The sequence below is a fragment of the Triticum urartu genome, chromosome 5A (assembly GCF_056163025.1).
Source record: "Triticum urartu cultivar PI428250 chromosome 5A, HENAU_Tu73, whole genome shotgun sequence".
NCBI lineage: Eukaryota > Viridiplantae > Streptophyta > Magnoliopsida > Poales > Poaceae > Triticum > Triticum urartu.
Window position 1 is genome coordinate 8,345,738 of NC_141877.1, and position 25,250 is coordinate 8,370,987.

At 43.0% G+C, this 25,250-nt stretch overlaps 1 protein-coding gene across 2 annotated transcripts; it reads right to left on the bottom strand.

The window, feature by feature from the left end:
* Positions 1 to 3,490: 3,490 nt before the first annotated feature.
* LOC125506853 (BEL1-like homeodomain protein 7) lies at positions 3,491 to 8,505 on the bottom strand. 2 transcript variants are annotated; one of them, XM_048671555.2, is made up of 6 exons: positions 8,227 to 8,505; positions 7,238 to 7,314; positions 5,580 to 6,532; positions 4,921 to 5,297; positions 4,757 to 4,817; positions 3,491 to 4,479 (listed from the first exon to the last, which is right to left on the bottom strand). In XM_048671555.2, the coding sequence occupies exons 3-6, from the start codon at positions 6,444 to 6,446 to the stop codon at positions 3,832 to 3,834; spliced, it is 1,953 nt and encodes a 650-aa protein (XP_048527512.1). In that variant the 5' UTR covers positions 6,447 to 6,532; positions 7,238 to 7,314; positions 8,227 to 8,505; the 3' UTR covers positions 3,491 to 3,831. The 2 variants fall into 2 exon arrangements, with proteins under 2 accessions (XP_048527512.1, XP_048527513.1); XM_048671556.2 differs by having other exon boundaries at positions 8,130 to 8,494.
* Positions 8,506 to 25,250: the final 16,745 nt, after the last annotated feature.

Here is a 25,250-nt window from a genome sequence, read left to right on the forward strand (position 1 = left end):
AAGACAAGTATTTAGGAACGGAGGGAGTATATGTTTCGTGCTCACATGTCATGCTTCCAAAATTTGCATAGGTTGTTCCTCGTTGGTGCTATGGAAGGGATGACAGATGGGCGAGTTTGGTGGATAGGTGGCTCGGCGATGATGCAGAGTTTGCTGCCAAGAGCAGCAAGGCCCGGGCTAACAGTGGAAAAGACAGGACACACGGCCAAGGAAACAGGAACCAGTGGGGCTTCAAGGCCATGAAGGTATATCTATATGCATGATGCATTTTTGTTCTTCTTTACCGTCATGTTCTTATGTATGGCTAACTTCTGTTTGACGTTGCAGGAGGACAAGTTGAAGAGGCCACTCTCAGACATTGAGTCGTGGAAGCTGGCCTGCGAGCGGAGTGATCGCAAGGACGGCGAGAGCCAGTACTACGGCAAGACCGAGGAGCACCTGGAGTCTTACACTCAGCACTTTCAGAAGTTGCATCCGAATGTTCCTGTTCCTGAGGTTGCCCAGTCTCAGATCGACGACACGGCAGGGGTGGCCATCCAGGGGAAGTCCCATGGCCGGTATCCGTGTTTCGATGGCTTGATCACTCCTTCGGTCTCGTACACACGTCTTTGGACTACCAACCCGAGCCCGTCAGAGAGTACGGGGCATTCGCAGCCTCCCTTAGCCCGCCAGCATGCTGTAAGTACTTCCCCTTTATCTTCTTTCTCTCTAACATTCTCAGTTTATTTTCAGCATTGCTCACTTAGAAACAACCTAAATTATGTAGGCATATAAGGCCTTTGTCGAGCATAGGAATCTCGAGGTGCGGGAGTACTTGCAACGAGTGAAGGCAAACGATGATTACAATCGTAAGATGATGACGGTTAGTTTTGCCCTCTTAAAACCAAGCTAAAATTTTGCACTTTCATTCCTTTTGACCTTCTAGTTTTCTTGTTTAACTAACATCCAGGCTATGTTGGCGTCTTGGAGTAACCGCACGGATCCACCACAAATGGGACCCCCACCACCACCTGCGGGACAACCCCCACATGTGCCCACGTTCGATGAATGGGTGGCACTAGGCAATGATAGTCCGGTTAGTACATTTTCCTAACTACTGACAAACTAGTTCTCGTTCATTCAACACTATCATATCATATTTACCGTTATAATCTTCTCTCAAACATGTAGGGGACCGGTGGCTCGACTCCTGCTTCGTCGACCCCGGTCACTCCGATCTAGCAGAGTGGTGGTGGTCTTGGCGATGGCGGTTTTGGCGGAGGTGGTTTTGGCGGAGGTGGTCTTGGCGGTGGTGGTTTTGGCGGAGGTGGCCTTGGCGGTGGTGGTTTTGGCGGCGGCGGTCTTGCTTGATGTCGATGATGATACCCGTGCATGTGGTCGTCGGGCCATACCTTTCATGTCCCTACTTGTTAGTTTCTGCTTTGAAATGATGTTCCATGTCTTGCACTACTTATGTTCATGAACTTTCGCCGGTGATAATCTTTAGATGATGAACTTGAGTATGTTTAAATGATGATGATGAACTTGAGTATGTTTAGATGATGAACTGTCATATTTCTGCATAATCCCATATTTTCTGCTTTGAAATGCTGTCAAAATGAATTGAAAAGGAGAAAACAGGGAAAATAAAAAAAACAGATCTATGCCGATGGCAAAGCCGTCGGCATAGATGTGCCCAGGGCTTCCCAGAGCCTACCACGTGGCAGGGATATGCCTACGGCAAAGCCGTCGGCATAGATGGAAAATCTATGCCGACGGCTTTGCCGTAGGCATATCCCTGCCGCCAGGAGGCACCATAGGACGCCACGTGGCAGAGGTATGCCGACGGCAAAAGCCGTCGGCATAGATTTTGGCCTATGCCGACGGCTTGGCCGTCGGCATACCTCTGCCACGCAGCGTCACGTGATTCGTCAGCGCTTTTGACGGCACTGTCCGCTGCCGTCAGGCAAAAAACACTGCCGACGGCTAAACTATGCCGACGGCCGGACGGGAGCCATCGGCATAGGCCCCTATGCCGACGGCTAAACTATGCCGACAGTCTGACAAGAGTACGCTGGCATGATCTATGCCGACGGGAAATGGCCTATGGGCCGTCGGCATAGGTGGCAAGTCCGGTAGTGTCTCCCACATGGGTTTTCGCAACCAGTGGCGTGACATGACATCCCTGCTCTGGAGCACTGCCTCTTCTTGTGTGATGGTGAATGGTGAGCTCTTGGCCTAGCCCTTCACCCACCATAGAGGCCCGCGTAAAGGAGACCCACTTTCTCCCATGATTTTCATTCTGGCAATTGCATTTCTCCACTGAATCTTTGCAAAGGCAGCAACAACTCAACTTCTCGACCCGGCCAGCTTGCCACCATCACAGCTAAGAGTGATCCTTTATGCCGATGATGCTACACTCTTCATGTCTCCGAAGCCTGCGGACATCATGCGTGATAACCAACATGGTGGTAGCCTGTTTTGGTGCTGCCTCTGGTCTCGTCTACAATTTGGAGAAGAGCGGCATACTCCCTCTTTCCTTGATGACATTGACCTATACCCACTCTCGTGCAACAATTCCCAGTGCCATTGCTTCATTTCCCATGTACCTACCTTGGGCTACCTCTACACTACAAGAACATCACCTGAGCAGATATCCAGCCAATCCTGGACAAGCTGGCCTCCATGCTCCAAAAATGCATGGCAAGCTCAAGTCCGCTGATGCTCGTCTGCGGCTGATCCATTTTGTTTTACTTTTATCAGCAATCCCAACCTACCTGATTACCATCTTCAAGCTCGGTGCATGGGACATCAAACAAATCGACAAAACCTATAGAGAAATTCCTTTGGAGATCAAGGCCAGACGCAGACCGTAGAATTGCTTTAGTGAACTGGTCCACCGTCTGCTGGCCCAAATGCCTTGGTGGACTTGGCATCATCGACCTCAAACGCTTCGGACGGCCCCCACGGTTACGATGGAAGTGGCTGGAATGGCGCACACAGGACAAGCCCTCGAGTGGCTCTCCCATCCCCTACGAGGCTACGACAAAGACGACCACACCCTCTTCGCGGCTGCCACCAACATCACCGTCGGCGGCGGCACGCGCCCGCTGGCTGGGCGGGGATCCACCTGCAGAGCTGGCCCCTGACCTCTTCCGTCTTTGCTACAGAAAAAACTTCTCTTGTAACACCAACACAAAGCAAAGATTATCTCACCAGCGTGATTTAACACAATAGTTGATTTGATTGAGTTATCACATTAATTTCCCTATTGTTTAGATTCAGTATGTTTTAATTCAAATTTGAAGGTTGTAGAGGAGATTTTCCTGTGCAGTAAATAGCTTCATGAAGAAATAATTTGTTCTTCCATCTCATTTTGTTTGTAACAGATTGTTCGCTTCATGAAGAGCATGGGCTTGAACTCTCGTTGCATCTTGAATGGAAAAGCGAAGTATTTCGATCACCCTTAGCTGGCAAATACTTTACAATACTGGGCACAAGATATGGAGGGTAGAAAAGAAGAAGAATAGCCATCATTTAGCAATGTGTACTATCACCCTGAAGTGGCCATTACTTTACAATACTGAGCACAAGCTTTTACACGTATAGTAAATTGCATTTTATCTTTACAAAAGATTTTCCATCTTTACCCCCTATCACCCCCACCACCTACGCTTTATATTACATTTCCTGCTATACCCCCTCTCCTGTATCAAATGGCAACTACAAAGCTACAACCCCATGCTCTTGCAGGCATGTTATTATTCTGCCACTAGGAGTTTCTTTTACAAATGCTGTCACCCCCCACCCAATCTTTGTGTCAATGGTCCTGATCTGATGCATCATCATGATTCAGGCCACAAAATCATGCAAAAGAGGCGATTGCTCAAAGCGTTGCCGCTGATCCATCTGGTTCAAAGATTCGTAGTCCGAAGATGCAATGCTAACACCGAGAGGAGCACCGGCATTGTAGATGTCATCGTCACTGACACCAGGGAAGTTTGCTTGGGCATTTGGAACCGACAGGCCGCTGCCAGAGTGCTGTAGGCCCAGCGTCAGCGATACGTTGCCGTTTCCGTACCGCCCAAGCTCTGCCAAGTGGTAGGCCATGAACCGCGCATTCTCGTCCGAGTGCTGCGCGACGGCGTTGTGGAGGAGGAGGCCTCCATCTGCCTCACCGGATCGCTGATCCTTCATCATCAGGTTCATGAAACTGTCATCAGGGTTGGCCTCGTTCTGGAAGCTAACAGGTGCCCCACCAACATTCATAGTTCCCATGCTGGCTCTCGACTCACTTAGCTGGCTGGTCTCGCAAACCCGAGCCCTGGCGTTCTTCAGATCTTCATTCTCTTCTGAAGATGCCACTTTGTTCTTGCTTCTCGACACATTGTCAGAGGAAGAGTTGGAGTCTTGCTCCAGATCACCGGTCTCTTCTTTGTACATGTCTTCAATCATTGGTTTCCAAAGGCGGACACGAGCGTTTATGAACCAATTCGAAATCTGGAAAAGCATGAAAGAATAAAATAAATATCCTTGAAGAAACACAGATAGCTGTTATAAGGAGAAAATGCAAGTTGTAGGTTTTATGCTGTGGTTGGACACAAATAAATAATGAGAAATAAAATACAAGCAAGTACACCGTGCAGTGGTACAAACTTTGAAGACAAGTAAAGTACTCTGATATTTCTACGTTTATTCGAATTGCAAGATTTTTTCAGAAATAAAATCAAGTGTAGATCAATGATTAAGCACAGGAAAAGACAATGGTATATATTACCTGACTCCTTGTCAAGCCAGTCTGCCTTGCAAGCATTAACTTTTCAGAATCTTTTGGATACCTGCAAAAAATTTATGAAGAATGATAAGACACGAGAACAAATGGTCTTCACAGAAAAAGAAACAACAACAAATGGATTAAACTTCATGAAGAAAGATACTTACGGGTGAAGGAAGTGTTCGAAGAGCCAAGCACGAAGAACTGTAACCGAGTTTTCAGGCAGTCCCCTCTGCGGTCTCCAGGCATTCTGAGGAATCATACCGTACTGTTGGAAAGCACGCTGTTGCCTTAGCTGCTGATCAATGTACCGAAGACGGGTCAATTTGCCTTCCTTGCTAGACGAATTTTCTTCCTCGCCGAGCTTCTTCCTGATAACATTGATCTGATCATTGATAGCGTCCTTCAAGCACCGGAAATGTCGTGAGATTGTCTGCAGAGCAACTGCGGTGTAAGGCTTGGCAGATCCGGGCCCAGCCACCATGTCAAAAGATGCAACCACATTTTGCATTTGGTGGTAATAGTGCTTGTATTTCCGGTCCACCTGAAATATAATTTTTTATCTTAATGTTAGAATAATTTACTACGGTAACAAAAAACACTGTGCAAAATACAAAGCAACATTCATTCTTAATGGATAGAAGCTACTATGTCAGTCTGATCCAGAATCTACCAGCCAATTCGCTAACATCAACGTGTTAAAAGTCAAACTAATCGGTTAGACATACTGACAGTCAGTGTCAGTAAACAGAAATCTGCATTGAGTTGTTTGTATTTCAGAAGAAAGAAAGGTACAAGCAGAAATTGAACATAGTCACCAACCCACCTCATCCAACATTGCCATCAGTTTGGCCATCTTGTTCTGAAGCTCTTGCTTCTCAGCAGTGGACAGCTCAGGTGCTGCATTTGCGCCGGATTCTTGCGATGCGCCCTCGCTTTTTGGCCCTCCATCGGTCTCTTTGCCATCTGCTTTACCAGGTTCAGCTTGCTCTTTCTGAGCTTTCTGTTTGATGTTCTTCCAAACATTCACAACTTCATCTAGCACTTCTTGAGCTGCCTTGAGATACCTCGAGTGCCGGATCGCACGAGAGGCCTCAGACTGCATGTTCTTCATCCGGATGTCGTCTATTCTAAGGCTTTCCTGGTAAGAGTTTGGCGTCAACATGTCTGGTTTGATAGACCAGTATGGCAAGGACGGCGCGAGGATTTGTGTGTTGAGGCTCAGAGACAGCCCTTGGCCTTGGCCTTGGCCTTGCCCTACCGGAACATCCGACGAGTCATGGTTGTTCAGGACACCAAACTCGAACTGTGCACCATTGTGGGGATCATCATGGATGAGTTCAGCACCACCACTCTGTGCCCCATCCATCATATGCATCAACATCTCATTCTTCATATCTTTCACATGACCAAACGAGCGTTGCCCATGGTGGGAAGCAAGCATGTCCTGCGACTCCCTTGCCGATGAGTCCTGGGACATTGCAGAATGATGGCCATGGCCAGGCATCTCCATGAAATTCTGCTGAGTCTGCAGAATGCCGCTGAACTCAGTGTATGGCCCAGAAGATGGATTGTTCAGATAGAGCAAGTTGCCCAGAGCAGACGACATCGGATAGGATGCACCGCCCGGGTCTCTTGAGTACATGTCTTGCGACTCTCTTTCGCTGCCAGGGCTCGAGTAGTAAGTAGCCATCTCTCTTTTACTGACCAAGATCACCGTGAAGCATAGATATTATTAACAACCAGTAGCAAGTTTCAGTAGAAGATCAATCCAACCTCCTGCAATCGACATAAATGAAATGGGCTGATAAGAATATGCAACCAAGTTTTAAAATCTGAGCAAGTATTCTTTTTACTGATGTAAAAAAAAGGTACTGCAAGTGTTTGTAAAGCAGTTGAATAAAAGATCTCCACAACACTCTGAACGTGAAAAGTTTGACAACCAAAAAACAGCTTGCTCTGCAGTGGAAGCAGTAGCAAAACAGAGGTCAGTCTTCACAAGTTGGAAATCAAAACTGAGGTTCAGGCCCGGTTTTGGCAGGATTTAACCAAGTCTGTTTGAAATGCAGTCCTCTGCAAAAAATTTGCTCGAGAAGTGGGATTTTTGCAAGGTTCTGGCAGGAACTGACACCGTGACGTGCGAATTTGCAGGCTAAAGGTACAAGTGGTCCTTCAAACTTTCAGATTGGATCAAGAAAGTTTTGGGCTCTGTGCTCCTCCTTTGTTATCAGGATAACAGGAATATATGCTTGTGAATTCCTACTGTTATACCAACCCAAGTAGCCGGATAACACAAGTAACCAGAATCAAATCATTGCACCAGTGTATTCCTTTTTTTCATTCATTCAAGAATCATATGGACAACGCCACGGTCTTACTGCGGAAAAACCGCGGCCATACGAGAAAAAGGAAAATTGCATAGATAACTAGAGTTTCAGCGAACGATTATCGAGTGATTAGTTACCGATCGTTTGCCAGGAGTACCTTGTTAAACCAACATGAAACCCCTCGAAGACGCTCCGCTACCGCGTTACCGATGTGACTGTGGCTTCCTGATCAATCTGCAAGAAGAGATGAACCTGCTCAGCATAGTTGCTCGCCGAAATTCTGTTTGAATACTCGATTTTACGATGCGAAAGAGGCAGCAGAGCCAGGAGGAAACTCCAAGGCAGCAAGTTCGCAGTTTACAAGCTAGTACTACATGATAAAGCTAAAATAACCACCCCTTAGTTTTGATAAAACAAAAGAGGTAGGATTTGATTAGCACCAAGAATCTTCTATAGTGTGGTGACTCAACACAATAACAGCTTCAAAAAGGCAATTGTAACAGGAAACAGAGCCTTTGAAGAGCTGGACTTGATGAAAGGAGGAAATCAAGGAGAAAGACAAAAGGACTTTTACAATTTGGCCAGCAATCACAAAATCCCCTCCACAGATAATAAGCTCAAATTACAGGCCAAGAAACGAACATGCTGCTGTAGAGAGGAAAACAGAGAGCTTGGCAATTTGAGAAGGGAAAAGAGAGAGAGAAGATATCACATAATTCAGAGGGAAAAAGACTGAAAGAACATAATACGCACCAAGAAAGGCAGGAGCTATAATAATAAAGGTAATAAAAAGGATAAAAGGGGGCCATATTTTTCTCCTGAACTTTCAATTCCTCGAGAAAATCCAACCGCCTCAGAATCGACTGGCACCCGTGCAAAATCCCCGAACACCGAAAAAACGAGCTCAAAATTCAGAAGGCGTAGCAGAGCCCTACTTCTACAAATCCAGGAAATCGGAAGCATGGACAAGAAGAGCACAATTCAGCGAAACCCTATCATCGGACTGGAAGCAGACAAGGGCAAAGACGAAGGTAAGCAAGCAGCCATACATGCAAGAAGAAGCAGAGAAGGTGCAGCCGCAGGGAGACGGAGGCGCAGAGCAAGGGAGGGAAGGTCATAAGAAAATGGAAGGGAGGGAGGGGAGACCTGGGGGCGAGGGTGTGCTCCTCGTGGGGGGCAGGCACAAGAAGAAGAAGAAGAAGATTGCATCCAAAGCTGATCTCCTCCTCCTCCACCAGTCTATGGAGAGAGTAAGATAGAGGGAGAGAGGGAGAGGGGAGGGGTGAGAGGAGGGGGTGGGGAGAAAGATAATCGATCCTCCCAATATGGGGACAAAATCAGATCCCAGGATTAAAATACCCAAAAAACCAGAGCTCAAAGGGAGAAAAAGCTCCTCCCTTTCTCTCTCTCTCTCTCTTGCTCTGTTTCTTCCCTCGGAGTTCAGGCCCCTCTCTCTCCCTCTCCCTATCTACTGTGCAGCAGCTGTGTGGCTTGCTGCCTAATTAAAATAAATAAATAAAGAAAAAAGAAAGGTGAGCTCAGAGAGACCACCCACTAACAGCACAGCAGCACCAAATATGGAATAATTTGGTTTCCTGATTTACTATTATTATTAGTTGGTGTGGACTGGGCAAGAAGATTATTAGTATGTTGGAGTATGTATGTCTACTCTTCCCTTCCCTTGCCCTTTAACTAACCTTCTCCTCCCCCAACTGCTGCCGCTTGGAGCCATTTGCTGGTGTAACCACCGCAAGTTCCGGCTACTTGTCGTCGTCCCCTTGTTTCTCCCTTCACGATAAAGTCTATGCTATACCACAATTTCCACACACATAAAAAAACACAAACAAGCAAATAAAATTTCAGAGCTGTTTTTCTTTGAGACAGAGCAAAAAAAAGTTCAGAGTTTTCATCCTGCAGCTGAAGCAGAACCACCGGCGGTAGTGCAGCTTGGCTTTTGGTTTTGGTGCCAGCTAATGGAGATATGCAAGCAGGATCACCAAATCATTTGGGATTGAGGGGGATTCATCACGTGTGACATCAACACCCCAATGGGAGGGAGAAAACAATTAGTGGTGGGGTTCTTGGCCTGGCCTGGCCTGGCCTTGGGTGGTGAATGTGGTCCACCAGCCAAGTTCATCCTCTCCCTCTATAACTCTCTCTTGCTTGTTTGGAGAGCTGTCTTGAACTCAATTCAAGGCCCTTGAATGGATTCGAGAAGTGGCATCCCAATTGAGGCAGCGACAACGCCCCCGCGGCGGATCCCTTCTCGGCGCGGCGCAGAGAACATGGACGAATTTGGGCTAAATTTTGCATGAGCAGAATAGAAGGAATGTCACCACCCATCATATATGGAACTAACTAAAGTTCTGGGGGCAGAATGTTCCAGCATGCTGCCCAAAATATCATTCTGTTTTCTCACATACTTCCTATGTAATGGTCTAAAGCGTCTGATATTTGTTTACGGAGGGAGTATACGTTCTAAAGCAATGTAAAAATTTAGCTCATACAAAGATATTTTTTAAAACTGTACTTTGCTTGCCTCTCCAGTAAAAACAGCACTAATGTTGTCATGAAGACCAATTATCTTTACTGTCTTCCTTACGGCGAAGTTACGTTGCCGCTCGCTCTTTTTCATCGTGGTTACCGCGCCATGGCCACGCCATCTATATATATATATATGTGTGTGTGTGTGTGTGTATTCAATGACCTTAGCGCACACGTGATCCGTGATTTAGACACAATCCAGCGAACCAGGAGAGCAGCAGCGCTAATTAAGTGCGGTCGCTAATGGTGGTTAACCCGGTAACCTCTCTTCAAATCAAAGGCAGGGGGGAGGGGGTCTTGCTGCGCACACATTGAGGTTGGGAGTGGGTATTGTGGTTAGGGGTGGTCAGATGGATGGATGGATGCCCTCCTCCATCTCCTAACAACCAGTGGGTGGACCTAAATCCCAATCCAACACTTGTCTTGGACTTTAAATTAGAAATGCCACCCCCTACCTGCTGCCTTCCCTTTTTATCCTACTACTACTAGTACTGCTAGCCTCTTCTTCTACCATCTTCTTTTTTACTTTCTGGTAACCACCCACTAATTACCCTTTTTTCACCTTTTTAGCTAGTCATCACGATAGCATATTTTAAGCATGATGCAGTTCCATCAAAATGTAAAGATGGCAAGAAAAAGAACTATTTCATGATTATTGCAGCAGCAATCAAACCTCATATTTGCATCCTGATATCAAGATGAGGAAGGTGGTGCAGTTGTAGGGCATAAAGCACCCCAGAGCACAATAAACAAGTAAATGATTGAGCAATATGTAACTAATTAATCGGCGTGAGAAACCTTATGGTGCCTTGTTAGTGAAGATACACGCTTGGATTGGCTGTTAATTAGTTTCTCAGGGCATACCAGACCAAGAGGAGTTTCCTTGCAAGTTGTGGCTGGTTCTAGCAAGCATCGATTGCCGATATCTTAATTAAATGAGCGGGTTTACGATAAAATAATTGGCATGATTAGTTTGATGGATAATTAAGTTGTTGTTTGGCCGCCTTGGTAAGCCCTCCTCCTTGGGTCCAACTAATAGCCGTTTATGGATTATAAATATTTCATTCATGCAAAACAAACAGAGCATCAATGAAACTGCCATCTAACTCCCAACCACAGTAAATAAATTACCCTATAAAACAAACATATGTGCAAAAAAACAAGAGGAAACTGAACTATGGCCAGTTCTGTTTGCACGAATATTCGGTTAGCACCAATATTAAAGCCCACTGTTTAGCTAAGCTGTTCCTGAGGTAGGCGTGACGTGTGCGATTAATTAGCACTACTATATTGGCCACACAATATGTAGTAGGGGGGTAGGGGTTGCTGTCATGGTCCTTGATTTTTAGTGTGGGTTGCTGTTTCTGCTTGCTTACTCAGCTTTCCTACATTAACTACTGGTATCTTTTTTCCAGGCCATTTGTCGCCATTATACGCGTGTTCCTACTTGATTGCTTTCAATCACGGAGAAGCTTCTCTTTGAATTTGGTGGCCGGGGCGCGCCACGTGGCCGCTGCTGATTGGACGGGCTAATCCTGGCTGTCAAACCCTGTGAGCTTATACTAGTGCTAGTCTTGAGTATAAAAATCATCAGCTTTTGCCTTACCAGCTCAGGGCCTTGTTTGATTTGGTTTCCATGTGCGAAGCAAATCTGGTTCCATGCTTCAGACAAGATCTGCAGAAAGACCACAAGACCTAATTAAGCATATATGCAGAGTGATATGTTTTCTTACATATCTAGGCTGCTTTAGAACCATTTTTAACTTGTCGCGGAGGTGTGAATGTTTGATGTTACCGAAAACTTGACGTGTGAAAAGAAAATCGGCATTTACATGGTTTGTTTCATGCCGTGTCAGTTTGTCGATGACTCTAGCGATGTGTGATACACGGCATAGACAATGTGCATTAAAGAAGTCTTGGGATAAAAGCCAAAGTCCACATATGATTAACTTAACTTGACTTAAACCAACTGGATCACCATCAAGGTACTAGTCTATATTATTCTTGTCTGAACCATGTCATCACCCAAGCTACCAAACAGTAGTATATTAACTCTGAGTAGAATATAATGGCTTGCAGCCAGAGGGATTAGAAGGCTCTAAACAACGCACTGATTGTGCCATTGTTTTAGCAACACCTGGACAAACACGTCTTGTCAAATGCTGACTAAACAAATACTAAAGTTTTTGTGCCACAGAAGCAAGATCTGATTTTATATTATTTTGCTTCTTCTTGTTTATTATGAGATAGAATAGATTTCACAAGAAAATTATTGTGTTGTTTAATTCAGCTTGGCAGCTCTAGGTGAGGGCATATCCATCTTTGAATATTCAGAGGGCTGTTGTGGATCTTAGACCTTGTCAAACCCTAAAGTATGTACAAACAAGATCATGAGATGGATTAAAAGAAGAGAGGAACATCAAAAGGCAATTCAGTTTTCAGCTTTTTGTCCATGCCAATGATACCCATCACAACTTATTTTGATTCCTCCTGCCTTCATAATTTACCTACTGACAAACAGATGATCAAGTCTTAAACTGAATTTGTGCAGCCAATCAATTTGACTTGGTTCTTTTTTTTTACAAGCCACCCATTCCACTAATTAAATTTTAGCATCTACGCAAATTAGTCCCCAAAATTTCTAAACTGAAATTTTACAGCTAATCAGTTTGATTTAGTTCAAGATTTTGACAAGTCATCCATTGCACTAGTTAACTTTTGGCATCTACAAATGGATGCTGAGCATCTGATAAAACAATAATTTTGTTTGTTTAGCTTTGCCGGAAAGCAAAATTTCCATACTTAGACATAGTCACCATCTACTTTCTGTATCCCTGGAAATACCTGTGAGAACAGAGGAGCATCAGAAGACTTCTTATGAAGAGTCAAGAACATTCGGTCTGTCCATAACTTGGTTTTCAGACGTAAAAACAGCTAGCCGCAGTACATATCATGGTGCACGTATATGTCAGTAATCATAACCGAAACCGACCTAACAATTCGGCGTCCCTGTCGATCCCAGGATACATTTTCGGCACAAAAAATGCACCGAAAAGTTGCCTATGGAAAGAGACTAACATGACAAGTTCTTCGGCAACTCTTAGGCATCAACGACGGTGATGGACCGATCCATGCAAACGCAATCAACTGAAACATCACACAGATGATTGTGGGCAGAGCTATCCTTGTTCATATCAGTCATATATCCATGATCCCCAGGAAACAATGACCCATGACTAAGCATCTCTCTCTGTCTCCCCTTTCTTTCTTTTTTGGAGCAAACACATCACTTCAGCTGGCTATAAATATATGCACTTTCATGTTGGTACCACTGTAGCATCATACCATTATTTAACAAGAGAATTTCACCATCAAAACAGTACTAGTGGTAGCTAACAAGTAGCTGTGCATGTCAAGGACAAGCGGCAGAGCAGAGGCCGTTTGCACTTTTACATTGGTCAAAGGCTTCTCTCCTCCAGAACCCTAGCTAGATGCTATTGGGACCCCTGGCCTTTTTGCCAGTGACAAGTACACTGTGGGCATATACACCAAGGAGGAGACGGTGGCACTGTTGTTCTGCCCTGTCAACATTTACTTCTCAACAAATTTGCACATTGGTCCGGCCCTCTGTCTGTGCCCTAGTGCCATGAATAAACCCATAGCCTTTTTGGAGGGAAATTATCTGCTGGTTATTGCACACATTTGGCACCTACCACAGGATATATGGAACTCTGGAGAAGATTGGTTGAGTTCTATGTGTATGTGCATTTTTTAGGGTATGGGCATGATTAAATCCTGTCTAAGACATTGGACAAGGACATTCAACAAGACAAAAACTGGGGGAACAGGGCACCGAAATGCAGGCTTGATCAACTCCACTTGGTATTTAAACGCCTCTCTTTCAGTTGATAACTTTGAATGGCCTCCAGTTCCACTGAATTTTTCAATTTATTTTGTTCAGAATAACAAAGGAAAGGAGTGATGCCTTTGACACACTAGTATTTATCTCTTATGACTGATGAATGTGCATTGAGTCCAGAAGCAAAGCCCTTACAGGGAAATGGAATAAAAACTTGGAAATTATTTGTGATAACTCTGAATGGATCAGAAGGTGCAGATGCACTTGTAAAAAAAGGCATGCATTTGCAGCAGCTTTGATCTGATGATGACACCATTCTGTTAAGAAGGCAAGATACACATACATACATGTAGGAGCTGCAGCTATCAATTGCAATCTGACCACCATTATAACATGTGCCTCCAAAACCTAGTACTGAAAGGTGGAAGCAGGGCAGGAAAAAAGTGCTGCTGATGATGCAGAGATGGCTGGCTGGCTGGCTCCATTGACACACACAATCAATGGGCCTCCCAGATTAAACTGACTGGCCACCCAGCTAGAGCCTAGACCTAGAGGATGGCCACATTTGCAGGCATAGAGTTGAGCAAGAACAGTACAAGGATAGGTTCAGCGCATCAACAGTTGGGGAGGGACAAATGAACAGGGCATCACTGTAGCTATACTGCACAACAAACTATTAGTCTTAGGATGAACACTCCTCAGATGAGATGAGAGGATTTTATTAAATGGCTTTTCCCTCTAGCTACCTTTATTTATGGGTTTAGACTTCACTGGGTTATCTTACCAGACACTCAAATACCAAACTGATGCCGGCCCTCGATTAGATTAGATATATGTGAATGATCTCTTGTATTTTTGCAGGTGGTTAGCTAGGGACTGTCCAGTTCTACAAGCATCTAATATTGGACATGCTCATACTCATATACATGCTGCTCCTCTCTCATTGGTTTTGGATGCTAGCTCGGTTAATTAGGGTCCATTTGTCCATGATGGGTGAAAGCTTCTTCTTGCATCTATGCTAGCATATATATTATATAGTGCCTAGCTAGGTGCTGGATTTTGAAACTTCTTGCCAAATTAAAGTATGTGGATGAGCTCAGTGGAGGCCAAACTCTAGATTAATATCACCACTTGCCAGAAGCATGACTCATCTTTCTTATTAACTTGTAAAAACTGTTCTACATATTATTGTTTCTTATGTCCATATACATACATACATACATACATACATACATACATACATACATACATACATACATACATGACATATACATCCTTCAAATTCAAAAGGTGTAGACTTTTCTGGTCTCAACCATGAGCAGATCTGCAGACGTAGATGTATGATTCTTCATAGGAATAATTAATAATACACCTTCAAATCAACACTACTTGCAAGCAACTAACTGGATAAACTTCATATTTTGTAACATTGTACGCCCTACCTGCTAACCCACGCATCATCACTCAAACAAACAACCCTAATCATTTCATATATTTGATCCAGCAGGATAAATAAGCGGCTGCGCGGTGCTGATACTATGCAATCGTCAGGTAGGCAGGCTCCGTGACCACACATAAGCAAGGATTAATCCATATATTTAATTAAACGCGGACGCATTGTATTGTAGCACCGTGGACTGAGGGAGGGATAATGACCCCTCAACCGTACTTGGCAGCGTTTTAATTTCAGGTCGTTAGAGGTTGGAGAGGCTGCCATGCCGTTTCCCCTCGTGACAAAGATGCTTGCCTTGCTTGCATAGTTGCATTGCATAGCCTTTTGGTCACCACCCTCTCTATTTTTTCTTAAATCATGATTGACTTTGCAACAGTAGTTTTGGGTCAAGTTGTTGATCACGCAATTTATTATGACGCACGAGCTCGATCGACTGATCGGTCGTACACGGATGGATATGCACATGATCACAGATGAGATGATTCGTTCACTCATTTTGGGCCACAGAAAGATGATCTCCCCTTTTTTTCTATTTTCTTCTTTTCTTTTCAAAGGACTAATTAAGTGCTGCAGTCTCTACTACTATTTGTGAGGAAAGATATGTCCTAGCACGAACCCTATCACAAGTACAGCTTAAATGTGGATTTTGTTGGGGTGCGAGTATATATCAGGGCACAGTGAAGTCAGCATCTCCGTATTCGAAGAAAGGTTATGCGTAGTCCATCCAGTTGTAATAATCTTCACAGATACAGATGAATTAACGCTGTCCACAAATCCCTACAGTTTCTATCTGCGTCGACTTTTCTCATCAGGATATTATATGCTTACCCTCTAAAAACAAAACAAAATAACTTTAATTTTGTCGTGGCCCTTAATTATGATGCCTGGCTAAGCTAGCAGTAAGAAGGGGGCTACGCATGGTGGGAACATTATTGCGGCCAGCCATGGACCATGGCATCTGGCGACGGGCGGGAAGCGATAAGCGCGTGGAGAAAACCTGTGTGGTCCGTGATTGCCTTCCTTCCCCCCAATTATTGGCACAAAATCTTGCTGCATCTTCCTTCTCTCTCTCGATCCCAAGGGAAAAAGAAAAGGGAAATGAGATGGGTGCAGATTATGATGATGGTGCATGAGAGAGAGAGAGAGGCAGGCATGGGCCAGGATTTGGGCGGATCGCCATTCATTCATTCATTCACGCTCATTCTAGCTAGCCTTGCAGCCCACTAAACCCAGAACGCCCACACCTCGCTGTTCTTCATTTTATTTTGCTATATATTGTCAATATATTGTTGTTCTTGTGTTCCTTTTCAAGGCAAGGTAGAATGTTTACACAAAATCATGCTGCATTGCACCATTCAAGATGCAGGATGGAGGCAAAAAACACATGGGAGTACATATAATCTGATCAGGAGGATCGAGTGACTTACACCGCACTGGTCACAGTAGATTTTTGCTGAGCTTCTCTCTCGGTATGCAGTTCAGACTTCAGAGTTGATCAGAGTGCATGTGCATTGCCCCATCCATCTGGATCCAGAATTCCAGATGGAACCACGAACGAACCTATTGCATTCTGCATCTTCAGCCTTTCCCCCCTATCAACAGAGACATGTTTCTGCTCATCATCAGCCAGGTCACCTAATAATAAAGTACTACTAGTAATCTGCACTGGCGTCGTAAAAATCTCGCAAATTGTTCGATCGATAGAAAGCTAGTACTCCCTCCGTTCCAAATTACTTCTCATATTTATCTAGACACGGATGTATCTAAACACTAAATAAGTATAGATACATCCGTATTTAGACAAATTCAAGTCAACTAATTTGGAACGGAGGGAGTATGAACTAGTGTCAGTTTGATCGAAGGCTATCTATGTATGAACTAGTGTCGATCCAAAAGGATGTATTGATTAGTAACAAGGGACTGATCGATGCTAGTAGGAACAGTCAGGATAACGTACGAAAAGCCTAACCTCGATGAACTCGTTGCGCCACCGCCGATGAGATGGCCTCCGACTCCCTAGAGAAAGTGCCTCTCGATCCTAGGTAAGTCTCCATGGATGGTCGCCGCGTAATCCCGCCGCCGCCACCGCCGCCTGCCCATCGCCGGCGCCCAGGCCGCCGCCGACCTCTCTGTTTTCTTCGAAGTACGCCTCCCTCCTCTCTGCTCTGCCAAGGTGAGTGGGCCTCCACGACATACCCTAAGGACTGGGCCTCGCGACAACGTTGCTCGAATGGCTCAGTGCGTCTGGCCCGTTTCCATTTACATTTCTGCTTCCGTTTCCCTGTCATTTTTGGTAAAATACACCAATATAACGTGTTTTCAAAAACAAATACTCACGTACATTAAAGAAATATATGTGGACATAAGAAAATGTTAGTGTGTATTCTTATTTTTGCATGGTTGTTGATGTGTATTACAAAAATGGTTCTTGTATCCTAAAAAAATCTTATACGTATATTGCTCATCACTAGTAAAAATGCCCGTGCGTTGCACCGGGCGACAAAAGGGGCACAACCTGCTTCATGTGCCATTTTGCACCATTTTTTATATGCAATTTCAATAAACGTCGACAATAATGTTGAACGTGGAAATTTCCTTATTTTTAATAAAAGTTAACGTTTTCATTAAAAATGTAACACCTTTTGAAGAATAGTTAGCATTTTTATGAAAATTGGAACATTTCTCTATAAATTATTTTTTTATCAGGTGTTTCTTTGAAAAGAATGTTTTTCTGTTGTACATTTAGAAATGGTCTTTTAGAATGATTTGAAAAGAAAGTTCATTACAATAATTTCAGTTTTATAATTTACATTTCCAGTTATTCATATAGTAAATATGTATGCTCGTGTGTTGTAACAGGAGAAACGAATCAAAACCTTGCCAATAAATCTTTGTGCATGTATTGAAGCCTTACCAAAATCTCAACATTTTCTACACCTTCCAAACACCCACTTCCTATTTCAAGCCGAATTGAATTAAATTCACATGAGTTGGATCAAAATTTCCACACATGACTATTTCTATTTTCCTGGATCAATCTCATTTTTTGTAAGACCAAGGAAAATAACTCCATGTCCAAACTCTCTTCCTAGCCCTCTCTTTCTTTCTCTAAATCTCTATTTTTTTCTTTAAAATCGATGAACTTTTTTTTCAAATTTGATGAACTTTTTCCTAATTTGATGATTTTTTTTCAAATCTGATGAAGCATGTTTTAAAATTTGATGAACTTTTTCCAAATTTGATGAACTTTTTCTAAATTAGATGAACTTTTTCCAAATTCGATGAATTTTTTTCAAATTTGATGAACTTTTTAAAAATCCGATGAACTATTTTTTTAACTTTGATGAACTTTTTCCAAATTCGATGATCTTTTTTCAAATTTGATGAACTTTTTTTCACCAATGAACTTTTTTATAAAGTTGATGAATTTTTTTCAGATTTGATGAAGTTTTCTAATTATGATGAGCTTTTCTGATATTCGATGAAACTTTTCCAATTTTAATGAACTTTTCTCAAATCCAATGATTGTTTTTTTCAGATTTGATGATCTTTCTTCAAATTTGATGAACTTAAAAGACCGATGTTTTTTTCAATTTTTAAAAAAGCTCGTGCATTTTGAGAAAAAACTTTCTTTGTTTTTTTTTCAAAAAGTGCACGTATTTAGAAAAAAAGGAAAGAAAAAAGGCGAACAAAACCGTTACAGAAAAAAAGAAAAAAAGTTCTGCGGAACGGTCTGGGGTTCGCGAGCTGCAAAAAGAATAAAAGGTAGCAGATGAAGATTCTAAGCATATGTCGTTCCATGGTGTAATGGTTGGTGCATCCGTAAGTGGTTTCTGAGGTCCGTTGTTTGACTCTTGCTACCCGCGCATTTTTTTTGCAGTTTCTAACAGAAAGGAAAAAACAAATGGGCCGGCCCGTTACGCGCCCCTGCGAGCGCCAGCTTCTCTGATCGGCGCTGTTAGCGCCCACTAGGAGCTCCCCGTTCCGGTCGTGCTCGGCTGGAATTGGAAATTTCTTACACGCGCCCGCTCTTGGGCCACAACCCAAAATGAGTAGCTTATTTGGCGGCCAGACGTCGGATTTGCGCGCTTGTAGCCATTCAATCGCTGCAACGCCACGGCAACAACGACCACGCTACGCTTCAACGCAGCGCTAATGGCACCCTGTCAAAGCTTCACTGCAGCTCTCATGGCGCACTGGTCGGCGAAAATTGCTTCAACGCAACATCGATAGCGTCCGGCGAAGCACCATTGCAGCCCCGGCGGAGCTCCAACGCAGCATCAACCACGCCGACGAACCTTCATTGCAACTCTGGCGAAGTTCCATTGCAGCGCCCGGTATGCTTCCGACGACCCGGCGTTGCTCCATTGCAACACCAGCGGTGCTCCCTGACAGCTTCGAGGCAACATCGCCGGAGTTGCAGCGCCTCCGGCGGCCACTCGCCGCAGTCACCATGGCAACACCGCGCGGTGCTCCATTGCAACTCATGGAGACGCCCATGGCGGGTGGGGGTCGGCGCAGAAGCTACACTCGATTCGTGGTCTCCGGCGCGGCGGTGCTGAGTCGTAGCACCACCTGCCTCCGTTGCAGCTCCATCACCTCTCTCTCCTCTCCATGGCTTTGGGCGGCGGGGATTGGAGCATCCCTCAAACGCGACAGGAAGGAGGGAGAGGGGGGGAAGCAATTCTCTAGCAGTGGTGACGGCCGGCTCTGCTTCCTCCTGGCGGTGTCTGCATCAGGGAGAGGTGAGAGGGGGAGAGACGAGGGAGAGAGATGCGGGAGAGGAAGATGACCCGTGTGTGGATGACGATAGGAGAGGATAAGGTTGGGCGGTTGCCAGCGACGCGTGGGGCTGGACACGTGTCGTGCTTTCCAGGCGGCTTACCCGGCGTGGAAATAAGTCGGCTTAATTTAAACGTTTTCCAGCTTATTTTTGCCTCTTTCTCACCTACGCTCGGGCCGAGAGTTCCTTGAAATCGCTAACTGAGAAGTACTCATTTTAAAGATCACTTCCATCTTCTCGGTAGCGATAAGTGGCGCACTACATGTGCGCCACTTATCGCAACCTGAGTGTTTTCCTTATTTTCATACATATGTTTATTCAAAATGTTTTATTTCTTAAACCGTGCGTTCAAATCATGAACCGTTTTCACCGTTGGATACCTCACACCGAGATCTTCAAAACTAGATTCCATGTTGGTAGATTTTGACTAACTTCTTTTGTCACAAAAAACCAGAAGAAAAAACCACACCGGGTGATGAGGACATCAATACCATTGTTACACCCACAACCCTTACTATTACATATACTGGACCAATTACTAGAGCTCGCGCACGCCAATTAAATTACCAGGTACTTTCGTTTCTTGGTAATGATTCTAATGTTCATGAGATTATGATGCTGCCTAAATTGGATACATTTGTTTTGCTTTCAAATGAAGGGCCTAGCTTGGAGAAGGATGAACATTGGAGCAAGAACACGCATGAAGTTGATGGCATGCGCAAGGGGATCAAGAACGGAGTTACAAGTGATGATTTCAGGACTTTGAAGCCGCCATAAGGAGTGCATGAAGCCATGGACGAAATATACAAGATGCCACTTCATAATATTCGTCCATAGGCTATTCTAGGTGCTGCGTCACCTTATTAATGGGCCAGGCCCATGTAATTTCGAAATACTTAAGTATAGGCTATTTTTAGAGTCCGTATGGTGGGGAAACAAGAGTTAGGGTTGGTTTCGGACCCCACCCTCAAGGGCCACGAAATTCCCCTCTCTTCCTCCATATATACAGCCCTTAAGGCGTCGTTTAGACTTTGGGTTTTGTTTAGATTAAAAGTTCGCCATAGCTGCAACTTCGCGTACTTTGTTTGTGTCAAACGACCAGACCAAGACGTCACAGAACCCCACCTTGATCAATAAAGCTTTCATCTTATATTCGCAATATCCAGATTGCAATCTCAGTTTCTTGCTTGTTCTTCGTTTGCTCGCAGGAAACAGGCCCTCGTGGTCAGGTTGATCGTGCTCCGGCGTGGTCAATAACCCCTCGGAAGTTGGTTTAGCGATTGCTAAGGCGCGACGTCTCGCACGTTCGTAGTCGGATCGTCAAGGTCGACTCCCACAGAAAACGATAGCCACCATCTCATCGAAACATCGGGACACCTTTGCCTCTATCACCGGGAGCACTTTTTCTTTCCATTTCTGAAAGCTGTTTTCGACAGGCATATTCATGCCTCGTGAAAGCAAAACCGTGCCTCTTGCAGAAGAAAAACCCTTTTTCTATTTTTGAGAGGCAAGGCCGTGCCTCTCACGGAAGCAAAATCGTGCCTCTCGCGGAAGCAAAACCGTGCCTCCCGCGAAAGCAAAAGAAAAACGCAAATTTTTTCACGTAACTTTTTTCAAATTTTTATTGTCGAAAAGTTAAAAAAGACCGGTGAAAAACCGAAAAGCCAAATAAAACAAAAAAACAATCTAAAAAGAAAAAAATGCGTGTGAAAAAATAAAAACAAAAAAAATCCAAATAGAATGCACAGAGCGTGGCACGTGACAGCGGCTGAGAGCGCGCCAAGTGACGCGCTCTCAACCCACTCCAAGTGACCCATGACGAGGCTCCTGAATGAGCGCTCCACGTTAGCATTTGTTGCGCAGGTCATAGTTTACAAATAATGTTCAAAACTTTCAAAAGTGTTCATTTTTTAGAAAAATGTACAAAATTCCAAAAATAATCGGGGTTTTAAGAAATTTTAAATTTTCAAAATGTTCAAAAGTTTTTAAAATATGTTCACATTAATCAATGCTTGTTCATTTTCCAAAGAAATGTTTCAAAATTAAAAAAATGTCGCTAAAGAGGGTCGGGTCAGCGCCTACTCTCCCGCTCGTTGATGTCCAGTCGTATCGTCAATGGGTCGTGCCAGTCAGGCGTGCGTTGTGTGAAGGGGAGGTTGTTAGCCGCAAGGAGGAGCGTATAGGGAGTCCTGAGAATTGGGAAGCTCCACCTGACAAAATTTGCCCTAGCCACGAATCAACCTGTGGTTGAGTTGGTTAGGTGGACAGTGGTATCCCCAACCCACCAGGGTTCAAATCCTGGTGCTCGCATTATTCCTGAATTTATTTCAGGATTTCTGGCGATGCGCTTTCAGTGGGAGGAGACGTTCCCGTCGACGACGAGGCGCCTACGGTGACGGAGGTGCTCATAAGGGTAGGGTGTGCGTGTGTGCGTTCATAGGGGTGAGTGTATGCGCGTGTATATGAGCGCTTGTGTCTGTACTGATGCTAAAAAAAATTTGCCCTAGCCGGGCCAACGCGAAATTTTTACTATTCTAATAAAGAAAGTTTCCGGGAAACTAATCTATTTAAAAAATCAAAATCGACTTAATATTGGGGAAATATTTGTGTATAAAAAATGAAAACAAATGCTCAAGTACCTCGATATAAAATGTTCATGTATATGAGAATAAAACATCAACTTATCTTTATAAAATGGTCATCCCATAATTAATCCATGTTCATGCGAAAAAACTACAAAAATGTACATGTAAATTGTTGATATACTTAAGAACAGTTGCTTATATACATTAAAAAAGCAAGTCCAACGTTAAAGTGGATGAGTCTTAGAGAACTTTAAATTCTGTTCTCTTATACCAAGAGAGAAATTAATAATTATACAGATAAGGCATCATATATATAGGAATTATTGATACTAAACCAATTATTATCAATGCCTTAAATATAATATTAACATGCACCAGTTTTTTGCTACCCATTATAAGAGGTCAATTCTACCCCTCGGAAACAATAAGCGATCAATTCTAGATGGGGCATTAAAGTAACTTACACGATATGACAAAGCATCAATTTGAAGAAAAAAAACTTTAGAAAGAACCATGAATCTTTAGAAGTGAAACTAAAATTGGAAATTCAGACAAGCCATAACTCCAAGCATTAATATTTTCTTCAACTTCACACATCAACACGGAGAAGCTTTCCTATATATATATGAACCATTCATGGAGCAAGCATTTCACGGTCATACACTCATCAACTCCACTTACAGGAGTACCACCCATTAATAGCCTCTGTGCCCGGTGATGATGACCAAGTACATGAGGAACAATGTGCAAGGACTTGTGCTAATTTCTTTTCTTCTTGTGGTGTGTTTGACTTGTCTTGGAGGCACATATGGTAATTAACAACTTGATTTTTATGGGGGGATTGATATTGTGGACTTTTATTATTTATATGATGAGATGATAAGTGTATTCTTCATTTTATGTTAATTAGGCGAAATCATAAATGACAAGGGGAGCAACATGATGAGGAAAGTAAGCCATGTAACGAGACCCCCTTGTTATAAAGATGGGCACCAGCTCCCAGGACGGGAATTCTGCTGTAAAATAGATAACTTGTGCTGGACAAATCTCGGAGAATGCTTCACCAACTGTCCCTGCAAGATTAATTGCACACCAGCAGCAGCATCAACAATAACACAATAGTTTTGTTATCACCCCTATTTTGGGTGGATAAATCCCAACCTTATGTTCTCAATAATTATGTGTTGATGAGATCATAAATTTTGTATGTTTTAGAAATCAACTATGTTATTTTAATATTCAATAAAACTAGTTATTGGGTTGTTTGCACAATTTTGTGGCTAGATTTATCACCTACAATTTACATATTAAATATTTATTTTCTATCCATATTTTGATTGTCTCCTCCTAGGTGTACTGATCGTGGACCTATGCCGGACATCAGGAAAAATGGACTTTAATCTCTCTCTCTTTACTCGTTATTGCGTTATTATCAATCACACACTTTTTGTTGCATTGGATGGGTGAACAATAGTTTCATAACAGGCTGTGAAGCACCAAACATTGTAATTTAAAATATGTTTAGTAAGTATTATCAGTTAGACAGATCAAGCATGGTATATATAGATTTAATATCCATAGGTAAATTGACTATTGGTTTCTCAGGTTCAAGAGCATGGTGTTTGGTTTTAACACTTCTTCTTTTGCACACAAACCATAAAGCAAATTGAGTTGGATAAGCTAGGGTTTGTCTAGTGCATGTAGAGGAAGTGAGGGGTGTCGGCGTCCTCTAGCTATAGGTCATATCGACTCTATCCACTGTTGCGATGTCTAGCGATGGACATATCCATCCAGGACCGCTGATCCAATTTTTTATTAGGATTCGAATCAGAGTTGAACGGACAGTGATTATGATGGAATTCACATGGGCCTATAGATTTCATCTTGGCTTGCCTGCAAATTAAGTCTACATTTGCTATGCAGCGTTCCAACCCACATTCACCATGGACTCTCTACAGAGTAAATGTCATACTTAGATCGGAGGTCACAGATGAGTGTGTCTGCTCCGCCAGCTAGGCGCACACCTTCACTTTTGCCATGCAGTCCAATGGGCATGTTAAGAACATAGATATCAAGACATTTTTAAGGGCAATAATATCAGTTTTGCTTTGATTCCATGCTGTAATGATGAGGCAACAACAAGGAAAGCACATTTCGTGCATTTTAAAAATCAAGTGTGAAAGGATACCCAATGTAGAGAGAGATGTCAACACTCGTGAGCTACCCAGTCAGCAATTGATCATGTAGCAACCCTCGGCTTACGGCTTGCTACAAGACACATGCATATAGTTGGTAGAGAGTGGATTTTTGGATCCCAAGCTCCATGGAGCTCAAAATTTTGAAAAAAAATAGAAACTAACTTCTGAAGTTTCAAAAAGTTGTGAAAACATTTCTATTAGGAACATTTTTTAAATTCTATACACATTTCCTATTCATAAATTTTTGTAATAGCATTTCTATAAGGAACATTTTTGTAAATTTCATAGATATTTTTCAAAAAATTAAGACATCAACATATTCATAAAACTGCAAATTATTTTGTAAGTGTTTATGAACATATTTAGAAATTTTACAAACATTTTTATATGTTATAAAATTTTAAGAAATTTGTCAATTTTTTCTATTTCAATAGTAAAAATACCACTAACATAAAATTCAAATGTTTGAACATTTTTAAAGTGTCAATTTTTTTTGAATGGTATGTTTTTCTTACAAATTACACTAACATTTTTTTATATATTTTAATGAACATTTAAAAAAATCACACATTTTTTAAACAATTCTTTTGAATGATATGATGAATTTCTCAAATTGTGCGAACAAATAATTACATTTCATGACCATTTTTCCAAGAACGGTGAATGTTATTAATAATTGATGAAGAATATTTCAAAATATATGTATTTACAATATTTTTAAATATAGATGGAAGTAGAAACGAAATAA

What these genes read in the sequence shown, in the direction of transcription:
- LOC125506853 (XM_048671555.2), bottom strand. Translation starts at nt 6,446, where the DNA reads ATGGCTACTTACTACTCGAGCCCTGGCAGCGAAAGAGAGTCGCAAGAC. An exon ending in TGATGGCAATGTTGGATGAG is followed by an intron (nt 5,298 to 5,579) that starts GTGGGTTGGTGA and finishes ATTATATTTCAG; the next exon opens with GTGGACCGGAAATACAAGCA. An exon ending in CTGGCTTGACAAGGAGTCAG is followed by an intron (nt 4,480 to 4,756) that starts GTAATATATACC and finishes ATGCTTTTCCAG; the next exon opens with ATTTCGAATTGGTTCATAAA.